At 45.8% G+C, this 16,536-nt stretch overlaps 1 protein-coding gene across 1 annotated transcript; it reads right to left on the bottom strand.

Annotated features, from left to right (window-relative positions):
* Nucleotides 1-1,909: 1,909 nt before the first annotated feature.
* LOC123147591 (uncharacterized) lies at nt 1,910-11,603 on the bottom strand. Its single transcript, XM_044566854.1, has 10 exons — nt 10,539-11,603; nt 9,925-10,209; nt 9,509-9,826; nt 9,115-9,342; nt 6,407-6,507; nt 6,206-6,293; nt 5,348-5,806; nt 4,876-5,072; nt 2,136-3,944; nt 1,910-1,996 (listed from the first exon to the last, which is right to left on the bottom strand). The coding sequence occupies exons 1-9, from the start codon at nt 11,085-11,087 to the stop codon at nt 2,186-2,188; spliced, it is 3,984 nt and encodes a 1,327-aa protein (XP_044422789.1). The 5' UTR covers nt 11,088-11,603; the 3' UTR covers nt 1,910-1,996; nt 2,136-2,185.
* Between the last annotated feature and the right edge of the window lie 4,933 nt (nt 11,604-16,536).

Genomic DNA, 16,536 nt, shown 5'->3' with positions numbered 1-16,536 from the left:
CCAGCATGTCGCCGCAATTGTTTCTCTTACCCCTATTGCATCAGTGCCCGGCATCATTCCCTGCGGACCTCGTAGGGGAGTTTCCAATAGTTCAGAACCTGATATATCTGTCCCATCGGCTTCAGTTATCAGAACCTGATATATCTATCTCAGAGCATGATTGGTTTAACTGTTGTAAACAAGTACGTGAATGGGCAAAACCGTGCTTTAAGATTAAGCAAATTACGAGGTATATGTATTCCATGCCCTCTCCATCAAATCAAATGAAAATGCTCCATCCATTCTGAAAGCAGGAGCAGAGAAGGGTGGTACACAAAACAAAAGAACAAAAGACATTATCTCAACCAGATCACAGGTGGGCCCGGTTCCACCTATACAATACCCAAGGAGTTAAGATAGATCAACATTTGGTTCACCGGTACGAGTTGTGTCAAGTTATTTCCCCTATAATAAAAGGATCATTAACATTGGCTGGGCTGTCATCATCTGTTCTGTGAATGCTTCCTACAATAACATCATTAGTAAAGAGCCCCTCTTTCTCTATCAGCATGAAGGATCGTGCATGTGAGTTAGACATGTAGATTTTCTGTATATGAGGCCCTTGATGGCATAATCATAAGCTCTGAAAGATACCCAAACTCTGGCCGTGAAGAGATTAGAGATCATGCTGCTAGCAAAAAAAGAAAAAACTAACTGTGTGGCAGTATGAACCATTCTGATTCTGAGAACACAGAATAGTATTTAGGTTGCTTTTGTCAAATGAAGTGGGATTATTAGCTTGTTAAAATTAGGGATATCGGTCAGAATGTACGGCCATATGAACAACATTTGTGTACGTATGAAAATGCAGCGATTCCATTGCAGACTCCCTGGCTTCACAGTGTATTGCATATATACATACCCAAGGGAAACTTTCAATTTTTTACAGCATATACTGGCGAGGCCTATTTTAGTAGGACGGAATGATCTGATTAAACCCACGCAGATTTCTAATCCTTCACCAAAGGATCGTATCCTCTCCAGGTTAGGCAAGACAAAGGATCAACCAAACGGTGAGTGCCTGCGAAATAATGGGATGGAAATCATCACTACAATATCAAGCGATTCACTTGATTTGTCCTATTCTATGATACCTAGAGATTCACTTTACCTTGCTGCTGGCAGCTAATGCAGAACAATATCAAGACCTTCCAAGGCTTTTTGATCCTCTACCTCCTCCGGCTAAAATTTGCTCAAGACGGTGCAGATCAGCTGTTGCAGCGAACTTAATCACTGCCTTTGCAGTTTGCTGGCTCCTAGATCATAGAAAAGACCATCAGTACTATCAAAACATTATGCTTCTCCCTACCCATCAAATGATGTTAATGTGCAAGTCTCAAGGGCAGACCTCTCCAAATCAGAATCATCTTCATCAAGTGATGTGATATTTTCTTTAGTAAATGACAATGGGCCGGCCATGTATATGCTCATCATAGGCTGAAAGCCTCCTTCCCATATATAATACATTCTACAGCTTCACCAACTCTTAAATCACCGCATGGCTTACAGTTCATGACATTACTTCTAGGGTGACTGGAGCCTATGAAGAAACCATACCATTGCAAAATCTTTAAGAAGTTAACATGGTCTGAGAAGAGCATCGACCAAAAGCTTCACTGCACTTCATTTCCTCTCTAATAAAGGGATCAGTACCTGTCATGTGGTCAAACAAGCCACGATGCATACCATGCTTAAGCAATCATCTTGCCAGCTAGGCATGTATCATATTCCAGTTCTAGCAAGGAATGACTTGGGACCATAATAGGCTTCAACATACTGATTAATGCTCTAACTTTAGATGGCTCTGGCAAAAAGTTTGCTAATGTATAAGTGTTTGAGGTCAATTTTAAGTGATCGGTATTGTTTGTCCTCATTGTCATCAGCTTCTTTGCAGATCACTCCCCAAATAAGGGAGTCCACTAAAATTCCAAATATACAGTCATTGTAGAGTTTCAAGCTGGGAAAAGAGATAAAAATACCCGGTGCGTTAATACAAAAATAATTTCCAGCTAGTAGTTCAATGTGAGCATGCATGCAAAAAAAATTATCCTATGTTATAAGATGTGATAGTATCAGTTTGTAAATCAATATGTTACCTCTGGAAACCTTGGCCTTAACAGGAAGATGGTCCAAGAAGAACCAACTATTATCCACCAAAAGCTTCGCTGCTTTTCACTTCCTCACTACTAGACGAATCAGTATCCGTTATGCGGTCAGACAAGTCACAATGTGCACCATGATTTAAGCCATCATCTTGCTCAACTAGGCATATGTCATATTCTGATTCTAGCAAGGAATGGCTTGGAACCATAGTTAAATCCATCATACTCATCAATGATCTAACTTTAGCTAGCTCTGGCCAACATTTTGCTGATATATACGTGTTTGAGATCAATTTGTAGTGACCAGGATTGTTTGTCCTCATTGCCAGCAGCTTCTTTGCAGTTCGTTTGCCAATTTCTGTATTACCATGGGTCAGGCAAGCCTCAATAAGAGTCGCTAACATTGCAGCAGTTGGCTGGAACGGCATCTTGTCAATTATCTCCTCGGACACCTTCAGCAAACCTTCACGGCTGTACAAATCAACCATGCAAGAAAAATGCTCCACTCTTGGTGCAATACCAAACACAGCAAACATATTGGCAAATAGTAGCTGCCCTTGAGTGACCAGTCCAGAGTAGCTACATGCTGAAAGAACAGCAACCATGGTTACATGGTCGGGCTCTATACTGTTGGCGATCATTTCATCAAAGAGCTTCAGTGATAGATGGCCCTCTCTTTGCATTCCATATCCCAAAATCAATGAAGTGTAGGCATGCTTGTCTCGACATTCCATCTGATCAAATACTATCCGTGAAGCTCTCATGTGTCTAGACTTTGAGTACATGTCGACAAGTGAGTTTTGCAATAATTTAGAACCACCCAATCCATGTCTAAGGATGTAGCAGTGCAGCTCCCTTCCATGACAGAGGTGTCCAAACCGAGCAACAACGGAGAGCATTGTCAAGACAGTAACATCACTGGGACAGACACCTGAGCCAATCATCTCTCTGAAGAGCAAAGAAGCTTCCTCAACCTGGTCCATGAATGCAAATCCTGCTAACAATGAATTCCAAGCTGTGATGCTCCGAATTGAGTACACTGTAAACAGAAGTACAGCAGAGCTCATCATCCTGCATCTTGAATACATTGTTATCAACGAGTTTACCACACACTCGAGCCTGTCGAAGTATAGACGAACAGCCACCCCATGCAACTCCCTGCCAATCCTCAGATACCCACTCTTAGCACACGCCTTGAGGCCAATCAGCACGCTCACAGAGTCCACCCCTGGCCCGTGGCGATTCCTCGTCTGAGACAACAACCTGATCACTTCATCATAGTTCCCTGCCTTCAAATTCCCTGCTGCAACTGCATTCCACGTCACAATGTTTTCCCCAGGAACCCGCTGAAGCAGCTGAAACGCCTCGGCCCACATCCCCGCCGATGCATAGCCAGACACCATTGTGTTCCAGCTGACAACATCCCTGACAGACATTTCATCAAACACCCTCCGCGCATCCTCTAGCTCCCCGCACTTGACATACATCCCGACCAAAGCGTTCCAGACATACATGTCCAGATCATATCTACTCCTCCGAATACGGTGGTCAATTTTGCGGCCAATGGTGACCTCTCCGAGCTCGCCGCAAGCGCGCAGCAGAGACGGATACGTGTACCTGTCGGCGTCCACGCCCAGCGCCAGCATCCTGTCATACGCCATGACCACGTCTTTCCACAGCCTGTCGCCGGCGTAGCTCCATATGAGCAGGTTCCAGGGGAAAGCTCGCGCCTTCCCAGCCGCCTGCTCGACGGCAGAACGCGCGGCCGGGATGTCGCCGACGGCTATGTACAAGGAGGCGATCCTGGGGAGGACGGAAGGATGCGCGCCCAGGCCGAGCGTGAATGCGCGCGCATGGACCTGCTCGCCGGGGCGGAGCGCGCGGTGCGCGGCGCAGGAGAAGAGGATGGAGGCGAGGGAGGAGGGGGAGAAGGACGAGGCGGGCGGCGGCGGCGGTTCTTGGGCAGGTGCGGCGTTTCTCCAAACGGGTGGGAGACAGCGCTGGATGCGGAGGAGTTGCTGCCTGGAGAGCGAGGCGGCGGCGGCGGCGCAGGTGGGAGAAGGGCGCATCAAACGGCCGCCGCTCTCGCCGTCGCATCACACCGCGGCGGCGGCGGCGAAGCTGGTGGGGAGCGAGAGCGAGAGGCTAATGGTAGGAGGAGGCTCTCGGCGTCTGGGCGCGCCAATGTTTCGTCCGGGGTTTACCATGAGTGCACGCCAAGAGAAATCGGTCACTTATTTTGGAACGTCCGATTCGCATCCAACGTCCCGGATTACCCGCCCAGACAGCACGCAAAATTGTTGATTTTTTTTTTTTGAAACTGAATTGAAAGGCAAGACAATGGAAGGGAGAGAGAGAGAGGCAGCAGACACAGAAGTATAATTTGATTATATTTCTCTTGGCACCTACCAAAACACAGGTGTAAGAATCATCAATCCTCAAGAGGGTGGGTACTCATCTCTGAGATATACAATTGGTGACTGTGTGGGCAACAAATTTTTCCAGCGAATATCTTTCTTGCTAAACTTGGCGAAAATCTCTACATGAGTGAAGAGCAGGCCTTCTTCTTCTTCTTGCTGCCAGGAACTACCAGTCCACTGGCGCAATGGTGTGGGAGCTGCCGGCAGAACAAACCTCTCCGCTCGACGGGGGCGTAAAAAATAAGGGGATCATACACTACTTTCCATTGCCGAAGCCATCAAGAATGCCGAGCCGAGCTTTGCGGCGCTATGACCTGCCATTATGGGCAGCGTACAGCAGCGACTCTGACTGGTCTCTCTCGGCGTGCTTGCCCTTTCCCTTGTCCAGACGAGCCCTTCGCACGGCTTGCTGGATTTGCCGCTCGTGCTCTTTAAGGATCTCTTCCATGTTTACCCCAGGAGGCATCAATGGTCCTGAGTACTGGATTCGGTTCTTCCTCGTGCCATTCACCTGAATGAATATATAGGCGAGAAATTATCAGCATGTTACACTACTGACTGAAAAGAATATATAGACGGGAAATTATCAGCCACATTATTTGCAGAACATCCACTACGAAGTCTAGACCCAATAAGAACCAACCAGAAATGCTAATGAATGGATTTTTCGGATTTTATTGAAACTAATCACGGCTCTTAAAGGCTAGGGTCATGCTTTGCTTTGCTCTCTACAAATGTTATGAATTAAGACCAGCTAAAGCTAATTAGAAGAATTAAGTAACTCACCCCTGTAGGCTCCTTATCTGCCACCACTTCATCCTTCCGATGGGAAGATGACGGTCTTTCTTGGAATTGATGCGATTGCGACCATTTGGGTTTGTCAGACTGGTCGGCAGCAGCGAGTTGACTGTATCTTGAACTCGACCGATGCTCTCTTAAATACTGTTTCCTGGCGCTGTCCCCAAGGTTAGACAGCTTACCAGTATTGCCTCGCTGCCCAGTTGCAGTAGATGGGTTAGACATCTCAGCAGCAGCAATCTGAGAGGTGTAGAATCTCTGGCCGTTTGGATCTGTGCCACTTGATCGACCCAAAGTGGAGGATGAACGACCAGCATTCATCAAAGGAACACGGCGAGCATGACCATTGTCTACTACCAGAGGATCCATTGGAAAGCCAGTAACACCATCCTCCTTTGGAGTAAACTTATTACTACTGCTTTTAGGATTAACCGGAACTCGCCGTTGCTGCAAAGCCATGAAACAAGAGAGATTTGAGTAATATGAAACGGCAAACTGTTCATATGTAGCAGTATGACATCAGATTAGTTGTCATATATACAGTATAGTTGCCTCTGGAGCTGGAAACAATGTGTGTGCATTACAGATTGGTTGCTGCATGGTTAGTTGGTTACAATAAAACAGTTGTGTAAATTAACTTCCAAACAAATAGAGAAGCAATTGCATTGCATCCCGATAATGAATCATGTATATAATGCATTCACCGAACTGCTAGCATCGGGTATTGAATGGCATGTTTCAAAGCTCAAAAGTGCAGATTGTGGCACCAGAAAAAAAATCACTGAGGAGACCCTTGGTATGCCAATTATCAGACTATACTAAGATCGGATTAATTCTGCAAAATACCTGTAAACCGATAGTGCCATTTTGTGCTGCAAGTTGCTTCCTGCGTCCAGTTTCAGATTCATGTCCTTTGGCTGCAGCTGCTCTTTGCCTGTGGACCAAAACGGATATAATTAGTTAAATACAGAAATGCCAATGATAAAACCCATCTGTCGAAATTGCAGATTGCATAATATTTGTCTTAGGTTCTATAGAGAATATTACCTCCTAGCTTCTTCATCTCGAAGCTTAGCGTCATATTCCTTACTTGGAGGATATTTTGGCAGACTTGATGGATCACAAGCATAAGGCTTCGTTGTAAAGAACTGTTGTATAATGTACAAGTACAGATTACAAACCAGAAGTTAAGGGCAGTCACTTCAGATATACAGAGGCAACCAAATCAGTTATCAACTAATCCCATAAAGTGAAAAGGCTAATATAAAATAGCATCTCTTAAGTTTTAATATTAAGATCAAAAGATATTGTTCACTTTTGAAAATCAGTGTCTCAAATTCACAATATATGAGCTGAAAATAACACAGAAGTCCATATTTTCAGGGGACTTATTCACATTTGCCACAACTCTTACTTGTATCCTGCCATTACTTTTTAGGGGTTGTTTGGATACTGGGATTTTACAAAAACAGTTTGGCCTACACTTGTTTTCGGTTACAACAAACTAAAACTATGTTTGGTTAACATAACAAATCCAAGGTTAAGTAAATCTTGGTTTTACTAAAACTGAAAAACTGAGTTTATGGAAAAACGACAATTAGACGTTTTTTGACGTTTTTCTATAAACGAGTTCATCATCCGCCGCTGGCGACCGGCATACAGCGCAGCTGGCCTGCGTGTTGCCGTCACCGACGAGTCCTTTCCCAGCAACAACTCATCAACGCATACCGCACCACCCGCGGCCCTCGCCGTCGACGTTGCCGCCGGCCGCTGCCGTCACCGTCGAACACTGGTCCTGCCCCAACGACAACTGATCTCGCGTCGCTCGCGACCGTCGCCATCGTCGGACCATCGTCATCGCCGTCGACCATCGGTCCTTCCCCGGCGAGCCCTCATCCCGCATCACCGGCGGCCGCCGCCAACTCGCCATCACAGTCGACCATTGATCCCTCTCGCGTCTTCCTCGCCGATGGCGGTCTCTTATAAATTTGATCTTGAGTTAGTGTGGCAGCAACAGATTCCTTGTATGCTCGTTCTTGTTCTTGAATGATTGGTCATTCTCATTACTGTCACTCATGCAAACGATTCACGTGTGAGCATTCAGATTGCTTTTGATGATGGATGGGTATGGCAGGAAGGACTAGTAGTAATTTGGCTGTTAACATGATCTTGTGCTCAAGCAGGCTGGCTTCCTCAAGACCACAACGGTGCATCTTCGTCGGTCCTCACCTTCACCGCTGCCCAAGGAACCATCACCGGCGATGATGTCGACCAACCCGGCCAACTGCAGCGCTACTCTCTCTTCGGCCGCGACAATGATGGACCCCATCCAGGAAGTATGAAGAGAGTGCCGGCATCGAAACTGGACGCATTCATCTCTTACGGGGCGGCGATGGCGCAGCCTCGTGTTTAAACATGTTTTATCATCCAAACAAGGTTTTGTGTATACTTGTTCCTAACTGAATTATTGGTAAAACTAGTTTTCTGAAAGAAAAAAATCCAACTAAAACGTGTTTTGTTAAAACTAGGCGTTAATCCTACTTATCCAAACAACCACTTAGAGCTACTCACTACTCACTCTTCTGTTAACCTTATTTGCAGTTGCCACTGCTCCTTTTCCATCCAACTTGCAGTTAGTGAGATATTAAAGGACCAAAATGCCCATGGACATTCTGTCCGATGCTTCTTCCTTCTAAGCCACTTTACCTCCTCCATCCCCTCTCTCCACTACAGAGATCTGGCATTTCATCCCTCTCTCCCTCTACCTCCACCTTGTGGCCAGCATGTCCAGCTCGTGTCAACATTGGGCTCATGTTCCCACCAAAGCACACAATCGCCATATGGGGCCAACTGGCAAGATCCGGACGGCCCTCCAGCTCAAAGAGTCGAGCTGAGCCTCATCCCTACAAACAACAGGGACTGGGAGCTCAAGTGTGGCAAAGCTTGCGTCGGTGTTTGGGCCGCCTTACCGGCTGACTGCGTCCAACACGACGAGGTGAACTTGGAGGCCACGTCTCACGCGGAGGAGGCTGAGCGACAGCAGCAGGCATGACCCTATGCATGATCTGCTTGATTGATTGTACAGAAGAGAGAGAGAGACCAAGATATGATCATTTGTTTTGTTTAACTATAAAACGTTTTGCCTGTAATTATTGCAGCTCAAGATGGCTTCTAAATTGGCATGCAACTTATACTTAACATGTATTCTTGATGGTCCTTTTCCAAATGGGGTGGGTGCCCTAAGTTCAGCAATTCCATTCCAAGGAGCTGCATGCAGGCCACCATTGTGTCATCCTGTAGCAACTAGCAAGGGAGGTTCACTACTGCATCTAGGCTGATGGGAGAGACGAATCAGAGGAGATATCGAATAGGAAGAAGCCAGGAGGAAGAATATGACATGTGGGACCATCAAACGGTGCTTATGGGCATTGTGCAACCCTCAAAAGGTGCTAATGGGTGTTGACCGAATCAGAAACAGAGCTGCATGACAAATGTACATCTAACAGGAGAGTAGCAAAAGTCAGCAACCCTGAAAAGTAGAGGTAGAATGCACGTATGAGGTTGTACTAGTTGTAAATGTACTCACTATTTTCAGATCCACCAAATGGCACGCCAATTATGTTTATATGTGATTGCAAAGACATAAAGCACTTTTAGCTAACATTTTATACATATCTGACCATAGATTCTCTTTATGACAGGCAATACAGCAGCCATATAATGGATCAATGAATGTAAGGGCAGACAGAACTTACTTCACTTTCAAGGGCAGAAGCCGCAGTACCCCTATTATCAGGTTCTACAGCAAGTAAACGGTCCAGAAGTGACAAAGCTGAAGGAGGGAAGTCCTTATATACATCATTCACACAACGACGATACGGATGTTGTGGTTTGAAGATGGTAGCACGTGATAACTTCAAATTAGCCCAGAACTCCTCTGATGGTGAACCACAAAGCTTGAATATTTTGTGCAACTGTTCCACCTGAAAGAGTTTAGACAACAAAAATTGCCCTTAAGTGTCATAAAGTTAACAACATAGATTCACAGAACTATTCAAGACTAACGTAAGTACACAAGTAGGATTAATCCAAAGAAGCAACAGTCTTGAGTTTGAGCAAATTATGACTGCGGCAGTAGTCAAACAGTACCTCAGTTCGTCCTGGCATGATAGGCTTCCCTGACAGCAATTCCGCAAGGATGCAACCAGCACTCCAGAGATCAACCGTGGCACCATAGTTAGTAGCACCCAACAAAAGTTCCGGGGGCCGGTACCATAAAGTTACAACACGACTTGTCAAATTCTGCTTTTGGTTCGGATTAAAGAATGTAGCTAGACCAAAATCTGCTATTTTGAGGGCACCATTATTGTCAAGCAGAAGATTAGCACCCTTTATATCCCGATGCAAAACACCACGACTATGACAGTGACCAAGTCCAGACAGTAGCTGGTGCATGTAACACTTGACCTGAATGGGTCATTTTCCGAAGTCAGCACGGAATGAAAACTAAAGGCACAATAGAAAACCTTTGAATGGAGATCAAAGAAAATGTCCAGAAGGAAAACCTGAGCCTCTGTGAATTTTATGCCAGGTGTAGCAGCAAGCCCCGCAAGATCATGCTCCATGTATTCGAACACGAGATACAAGCTACTAGACATGCGTGATGTCACCAAACCTTCGAGCTTAATAACATTTGGATTATCAAGTCTTCTTAAGATGTGAATTTCCCTCGCCATAAATCGAACACTCTCAGGATCCATATTGGCAAATCTAACTTTCTTAAGTGCCACAATTTTTCCATTCTCAAGATCGCGTGCTTTGTAAACGCTGCTGTAGGTACCTTGCCCTATCTGAAATATTTAAAAGGCGAGGGTGAGAAAAAGCGTAGTAGCACAGAATCAGCAGTTCTAATCAATCAGATTGCTTTAAAGGACTAGGAGCTGCGTGTGGGCTCTATTTTTCTACCTGCACCACGATATTGAGAATGATATTCCAAAGCTTATGGGATCTAGATGTATTTACACTATTACAACTGACAGAATGCCCTATGCCATTAGAAAATGTTCAAGCGCTTTGAAACATTCACACTAAATCACACCTAAACACAATTCAGAACATAGATGGCTAATGAAGGTCTTGAAAAGAGAAACAAGATGATGAATTTGTGGTAAGGATGAACCTTGTCCAACTTCTCGAAGGACTCTGCCTTGCGAGGCTGCCACCCACGGACCGCCTCTGTTGCCACCTCCGTGAGCCACCTCGGCCAGCCAGCCGCCACATGCTCCCCCACCACTCCATTCGGCACATCTATGATCCTTGGCTTCACCTCACCCCTGATGCCACCACTCCTTGGTTCTTGCTCTGCCACGCCATTCGGAGCACGCCTGCGATTCACAGGGGCAGCAACCGCCCTCTCCACATCGACGACGCTAGCGGCAGTTGCGGCCACTTCCTCTGGCAGCGGCACCACTGCATCGACCACCGGCGCAGGGGGCTTCCGAATCAGCCTGGCCGTGCTGGCATCTTTGGCAACACGGTGCCCCACGCTCGAGGACGTGGCTGCCACAACTCCCCCTTCTTCTTCATCCTCCTCCAAGTCCTCGTGCCTCTTGCTGGAGTTGTAACTAACCAGACGCCTCAGCGAGTTGCTGGATGGGCGGCGGCGAGGCTTCCCCTCGCTGCCACACTCGTCGCCGCCATGGAATTGCTTCGAACTGACGCATCCCATGGGACAAGGATCCCGGCAGGAAACCCTACTCCAAGAGAATCAAGACGACGACTTGAAGAGACTTTCTCCCGCATCAGGCCCTCATTGCTCCCCGAATTGGAGCGCCAATCCGGGCTCCTCCGCAGATCCAAATCAGAAGGCAGACACTCGGGAGCCGGAGGAACTCCCCCTCCGCTCCAGCAACTTCCGAATCAGGGAGCGCGCGGCCAGGAACCGGCGCCAACGACGACTGGAACTGAGACTCCACAACTGCAACCGAAATCGGGATCTTCTTGGAGCACTCGAGTGGAAGCGGCGCGAGTTGGGCAGGGCAGGGACGAACCGGGGCGGGGAATCCGGGGTGGGCTGGGATCAAAATCGAACCTTGCCGCCGGAAAACCGCAAAGCGTCGCCCCGCAGATCTCCCTCCCTCCCAACCTCTCTCCTTCCCGAGTGCTGGCCTTTTTCTTGGGTCCTTTTGTTTGGTCTGTTGCAAGTACCCGGTCTTCTGCTTCCCTTCCCTTCTCTTTTCTGGTTGGTGAAAAAAGGGAGAGGGCAGAGGGAGAGAAATTGTCAGCGAGAGGGAGGGAGGGAGACGTTAGTTCCTGTTTTATTTTATTTTTATGTGAAGAAAGAAATTGGGAATCAAGGGCGCAGACAGTTTTTGGAAAATCGGGAAACTCGAATCTCTATTCAATTGCTTAGGCTGGTCATAGTGGGAGTAACATAGATAGTAACATAGATGCCACATAAGCAAAAATGATGATGTGGCAAGTAGTTAATGAGGAGAGAGGCAAATAGAGTAACATAATATGTTACCATCACATAGCGGTTTCCAATGCATAATGAGTCTACAAAGTAATAAATGAAGGCAACTATGTTACCACACCTATGACACTACCCACTATGAAGGTAGTAACATAGACTAGTAACATATGTATGTTACTAGTCTAAGTTACTCCCCACTATGACCAGCCTTAGCCATGTGATCTTTGATTCCCTATGGTTCTGTCAAACTTAGCCGTGTCAAAAGCATCCAAGAACATTGGCAGGAAATTAGAAGAAGTCAACAGATGAATAGCACACGTACACCTATGGTGAGGAGGGCGTGATTAGAGATATGATAAATTAGTGGTAGCTGTGAAGAAAAGAAGTGACAAGCTGTATATAGCGAGAGAAACCAAAGTTTGTTCAAGGTTCAATTATTTTGTTGCAAGGTCCAGTCCACGTGCTAACTTTGTGATTAATTACCTACTTGATTTTTGTGAAACGGTTTTGTTTTTCTCATTAATAACGTACGAGACAGCTAGACCCAAGTATATTGTATTTGCCATCAAAAAGTAGTATAAGAGCATCTACACATGGACGTCTTAAACAAGCCTCAAACACACGGAAGGCCCGCCTGGTCACTGACTGATCACTACTCCCTCCGCTCTAAAATAGATGAACCAACTTTGTACTAAAGTTAGTATAAAGTTGAGTCATCTATTTTAAAACGGAAGGAGTAAAATCTGGCCCAGATGGGCGCCTCAACCGGACCTCAAACGCCCGGGTTGTCTAGTACCCCTTATATCCAGTCCAAGTATAAGGCGGATATGAGTCTCCCCGGGCGCGTCCGCTACGTCAAACCCAGCCCACCCCGACCTCATAAATATCCCCAATCCTAAAATCTTAGCTCACTCCACTCTTGATTCATCTCTTCTCTTCCCTCCGATTTCTCCGATTCGATCCACTCCGGTGACCGTCGCGACCATGTCGAGCGCCGGTAGTGGCTCCTCCTCCGACTACGACAAGGAGTTGGCCCTCCGCATTGCCCTCGAGAAGTCGAAGGTGGACATGGGTGGCAGTTCCCGACCGGCCGCCTCGCCTCTCCCCGCCGGCGCAGGCTCCTTCCAGCCCATGTTTGGCTCCGCGCGGGGCTGGGGAGTCCATGCCTCCCCACCGCCATCCTCTGCCCCCGTCGTCTGCTGCTCCCCCCACGTCGGCAGTGGTGGGTGCTTGTGCCCGCCTAGCCGGCCGTGACACGCACACCAAAGTCAGAGGCGTGTGTCGCTAGCCGCGAGAGGCAGCGGGCAAGGGATAGGGACGCGGCGGAGAGCTCTGTCCTCCGCCGCTGCGGGTTATCGACGGAGCCCGATGAGAACGAGTGGCTCCTCGCATGGGTCTACCGCCGGTCGCTTACAATTGCGGAGACGGATGCTCGGCAGCTCCGCGGGAAGAATGTGAACGCTCTCCAGCTTGCCATCGAGCAGTCCGAGTGCGAGCCAAGGAGAAGGCGACGAAGGCCGCTTGGCTGGCGAAGCTCAAGCGCCAGTAGGACATGGCCGTCCGGCGCCTCAAGGGCCTCATCATCATCTCCTCCAATGACGACGACGGCGGGGGCTCCTCGTCTAATGAATCAGACGATCCTCCACCAGCCGCCGACAGCTCCGGCGACTGGAAAGTGAAGGGTTGGCCCGAAAGTGGTGAAGATCTGCTTCTTTAATTAAATTTTAAGTTTTAGATGTAGTCGTTGGGAAAAGAACGTGTTGGGGTCATGATCGTTACCGTCACCGAGTTGCAGCGGAAGAAGAACGTGTCCGTGTAGATCATACTTGGAGTCCCTCAAACCGTCGATGAAGGATCCCTCGTACCGCCCATGAACGATCCTCGAACCGAAGACCGAAAGCACGGCCTCTCTACTTGGTTGCAAACATGCAGCCTTCACGATCCAGCAACGCTTCACCGTCCAGAGCTAATCGCCATCGGATATTTAGAGGAAGGATAATAGAACCACACTGGACTTCTAATTTTGAGGACAAGAAGATTAGCCAAGATCTAATTAGTGAACTAGGACAAACTAGGACAATAACTAGAAGAAGTAGAGGAGGCTCCAAAACTTGTATATAGGTGACGTTTGAGCAACCCCAAAGCCCATCGTACGGTAAGAAGTGACCATGATGCTCGAGCAGTATCAGACATTAACACTATGTGTTATTACAATTGAATGTAGACGATATTAACTCAATTCATAACAAATAAGATTGGGTCATCGTTCTTCTAACATCATAATCTCAATATTGTTTTAGGATCATCATTACACTTAATGATATCCTAAGATCTGAAAAACATGATAACCAACAATACTTGAGCTAGCTAGTCTTAGAGGTGAGACTAGGAACCTTTCATTTACCGTTTATCATTCCACAAGTGCATATGAGTTTTCCACTGAATCGCATATTCCAAGATCATAGTAGGTATAGCATAGAATATAAACTCTTAATTATGAATATGGAAATATAATAATACAAATATTATTGTCTCTAGGGCATATTTCCAACAGTCTCCCACTTGCACTAGAGTCAATAATCTAGTTTACATAGTCTCTTTAACACCTATGGCTATCTGGTGTTGCTCATGCTTTGCTCGTGGTAGAGCCTTCGTCATCGGGTCTAACACATTCAAATCCGTGTGAATCTTGAGAATCTTCAGATAGCCCTTCGCAACATATTGTTGAACAATGTGATACTTGCATTCAATGTGTCTGGTCTTCATGTGTGATCTTGGTTCCTTTGCTTGAGCAAGGGCACCACTATTATCACAATAGAGAGCCATTGGATTCATCACACTTGGGACAACACCAATTTCTTCAAGAAACATCTTGATCCAGAACGCCTCCTTTGAAGCTTCCGAAGCTGCAATATACTCTGCTTCTGTCGTAGAATCCACAACAGTGTTCTCTTTGAAACTCTTCCAAACGACCGCACCACCATTAACTATAAAAGCATAACCTGATTGAGATTTATAGTCATCTATGTCAGCTATGAAGCTAGCATCGGTTTAACCATTTACAACGAGTTCTTCATCTCCTCCATAAACAAGGAGCATATCATTTGTTCTTCTCAGGTACTTACGAATATTCTTTACTGTTATCCAGTGAGACACTCCTAGATCACTGTGGTATCTGCTACTAACACTTAGTGCATACGAAACATCTAGTCTTGTACAAATCATGGCATACATAATGGAGCCAATAGCAGAGGCATATGGTACTCCACTCATTTGCACTCATTCATCAACTGTCTTTGGACATTGATTTTTGCTAAGTGTTATGCCATGTGACATTGGGAGAAATCCTTCCTTTGCATTCTCCATTTTTAAACCTTTTTAAAACCTTATCAATGTACGTGCTTTGGCTTAGTGCTATTAGATGTATTGATCTATCTCTATGCTAGATCTTTATACCCAATATATATGCAGCTTCACCTAAGTCTTTCGTTGAAAACACACTCTTCAGTTAGTCCTTTATTGTGCCAAGATATGTAGTATCATTCCCAATCAATAATATGTCATCTACATATAATATTAGCAATGCTACATAGCTCCCGCTAAACTTCTTGTATACACAAGCTTCTTCATCATTTTTAATGAAGCCAAACTCTTTTACAACTTCATCAAAACATTGATTCTAGCTCCTTGATGCTTGCTTCAAACCATAGATTGACCTTTGAAGCTTGCATACCTTTCTAGCATCCTTCGGAACAACAAAATCTTCTAGTTGTATCATGTATACATCTTCATTTAGATTTCCATTTAGGAAAGCAGTTTTGACATCCATCTACCATATCTCATAATTGAAATATGTAGCTATAACCATCATAATCCGTACAGACTTTAGCATTGCTACCGGAGAGAAAGTTTTATCATAATCAACTCCATCAACTTGCGAAAATCCTTTTGCAACTAGCCTTGCTTTATAGATGGTAGGATTACCATCGGGATCTATTTTTCTCTTGAAGATCCATTTACATTGTATGGGTTTTACTCCTTCTGGAGGATCAACCAAGTTCCAAACTTGATTCTCATACATGGACTCCATTTCAGATTGCATAGCTTTGAGCCATTCTTTTGAGTTGGGCGTCGCCATCGCTTTCTTGTAATGTGCAGGTTCATCTTCCTTTAAGATGAATATTTCATTGTCAGACCGTTTAGGAGGCTCATCTTCCTCTAAGATGAATATGTCATTGTCAGACTGTTCAGGAGGTTCGATAACTCTTCCTAACCTATGCGGTTCAGTTACAGTCTTAACTAGAGTTTCTACAGCTGGTGTAGTAATTTCCGGTTCAGTCATGTAGACAGTTTCTAGAATAGATTTTGTTTCGCTAGTCCTCACTTTCGGAGATTCAACAATCTCATCGAGCTGTACTGTCCTCCCACTTACTTCTTTAGTGAGAAACTCCTTCTCGAGAAAGTGTCCGTTCTTAGCGACAAACACTTTGCCTTCGAACTTTTGGTGGAAGGAATACCCAATTGTTTATTTGGGATAACCTACAAGTAACATTTGTCTGCTTTAGGGTCTAGCTTATTTGGCTATAAACTTTTTACATATGTCTCGCAACCCCAAATCTCGAGATGCAACAAATTGGGTTTCTTCCCATTCTATAACTCATATGGTGTCGTCTCTATAGATTTAGACGGTGCTCTGTTTTGT

This window comes from Triticum aestivum, chromosome 7A (assembly GCF_018294505.1).
Source record: "Triticum aestivum cultivar Chinese Spring chromosome 7A, IWGSC CS RefSeq v2.1, whole genome shotgun sequence".
Taxonomy (NCBI): Eukaryota; Viridiplantae; Streptophyta; class Magnoliopsida; order Poales; family Poaceae; genus Triticum; species Triticum aestivum.
Note: the sequence above shows the minus strand (reverse complement) of the source record. Positions and strands in the feature narration are given on the sequence as shown.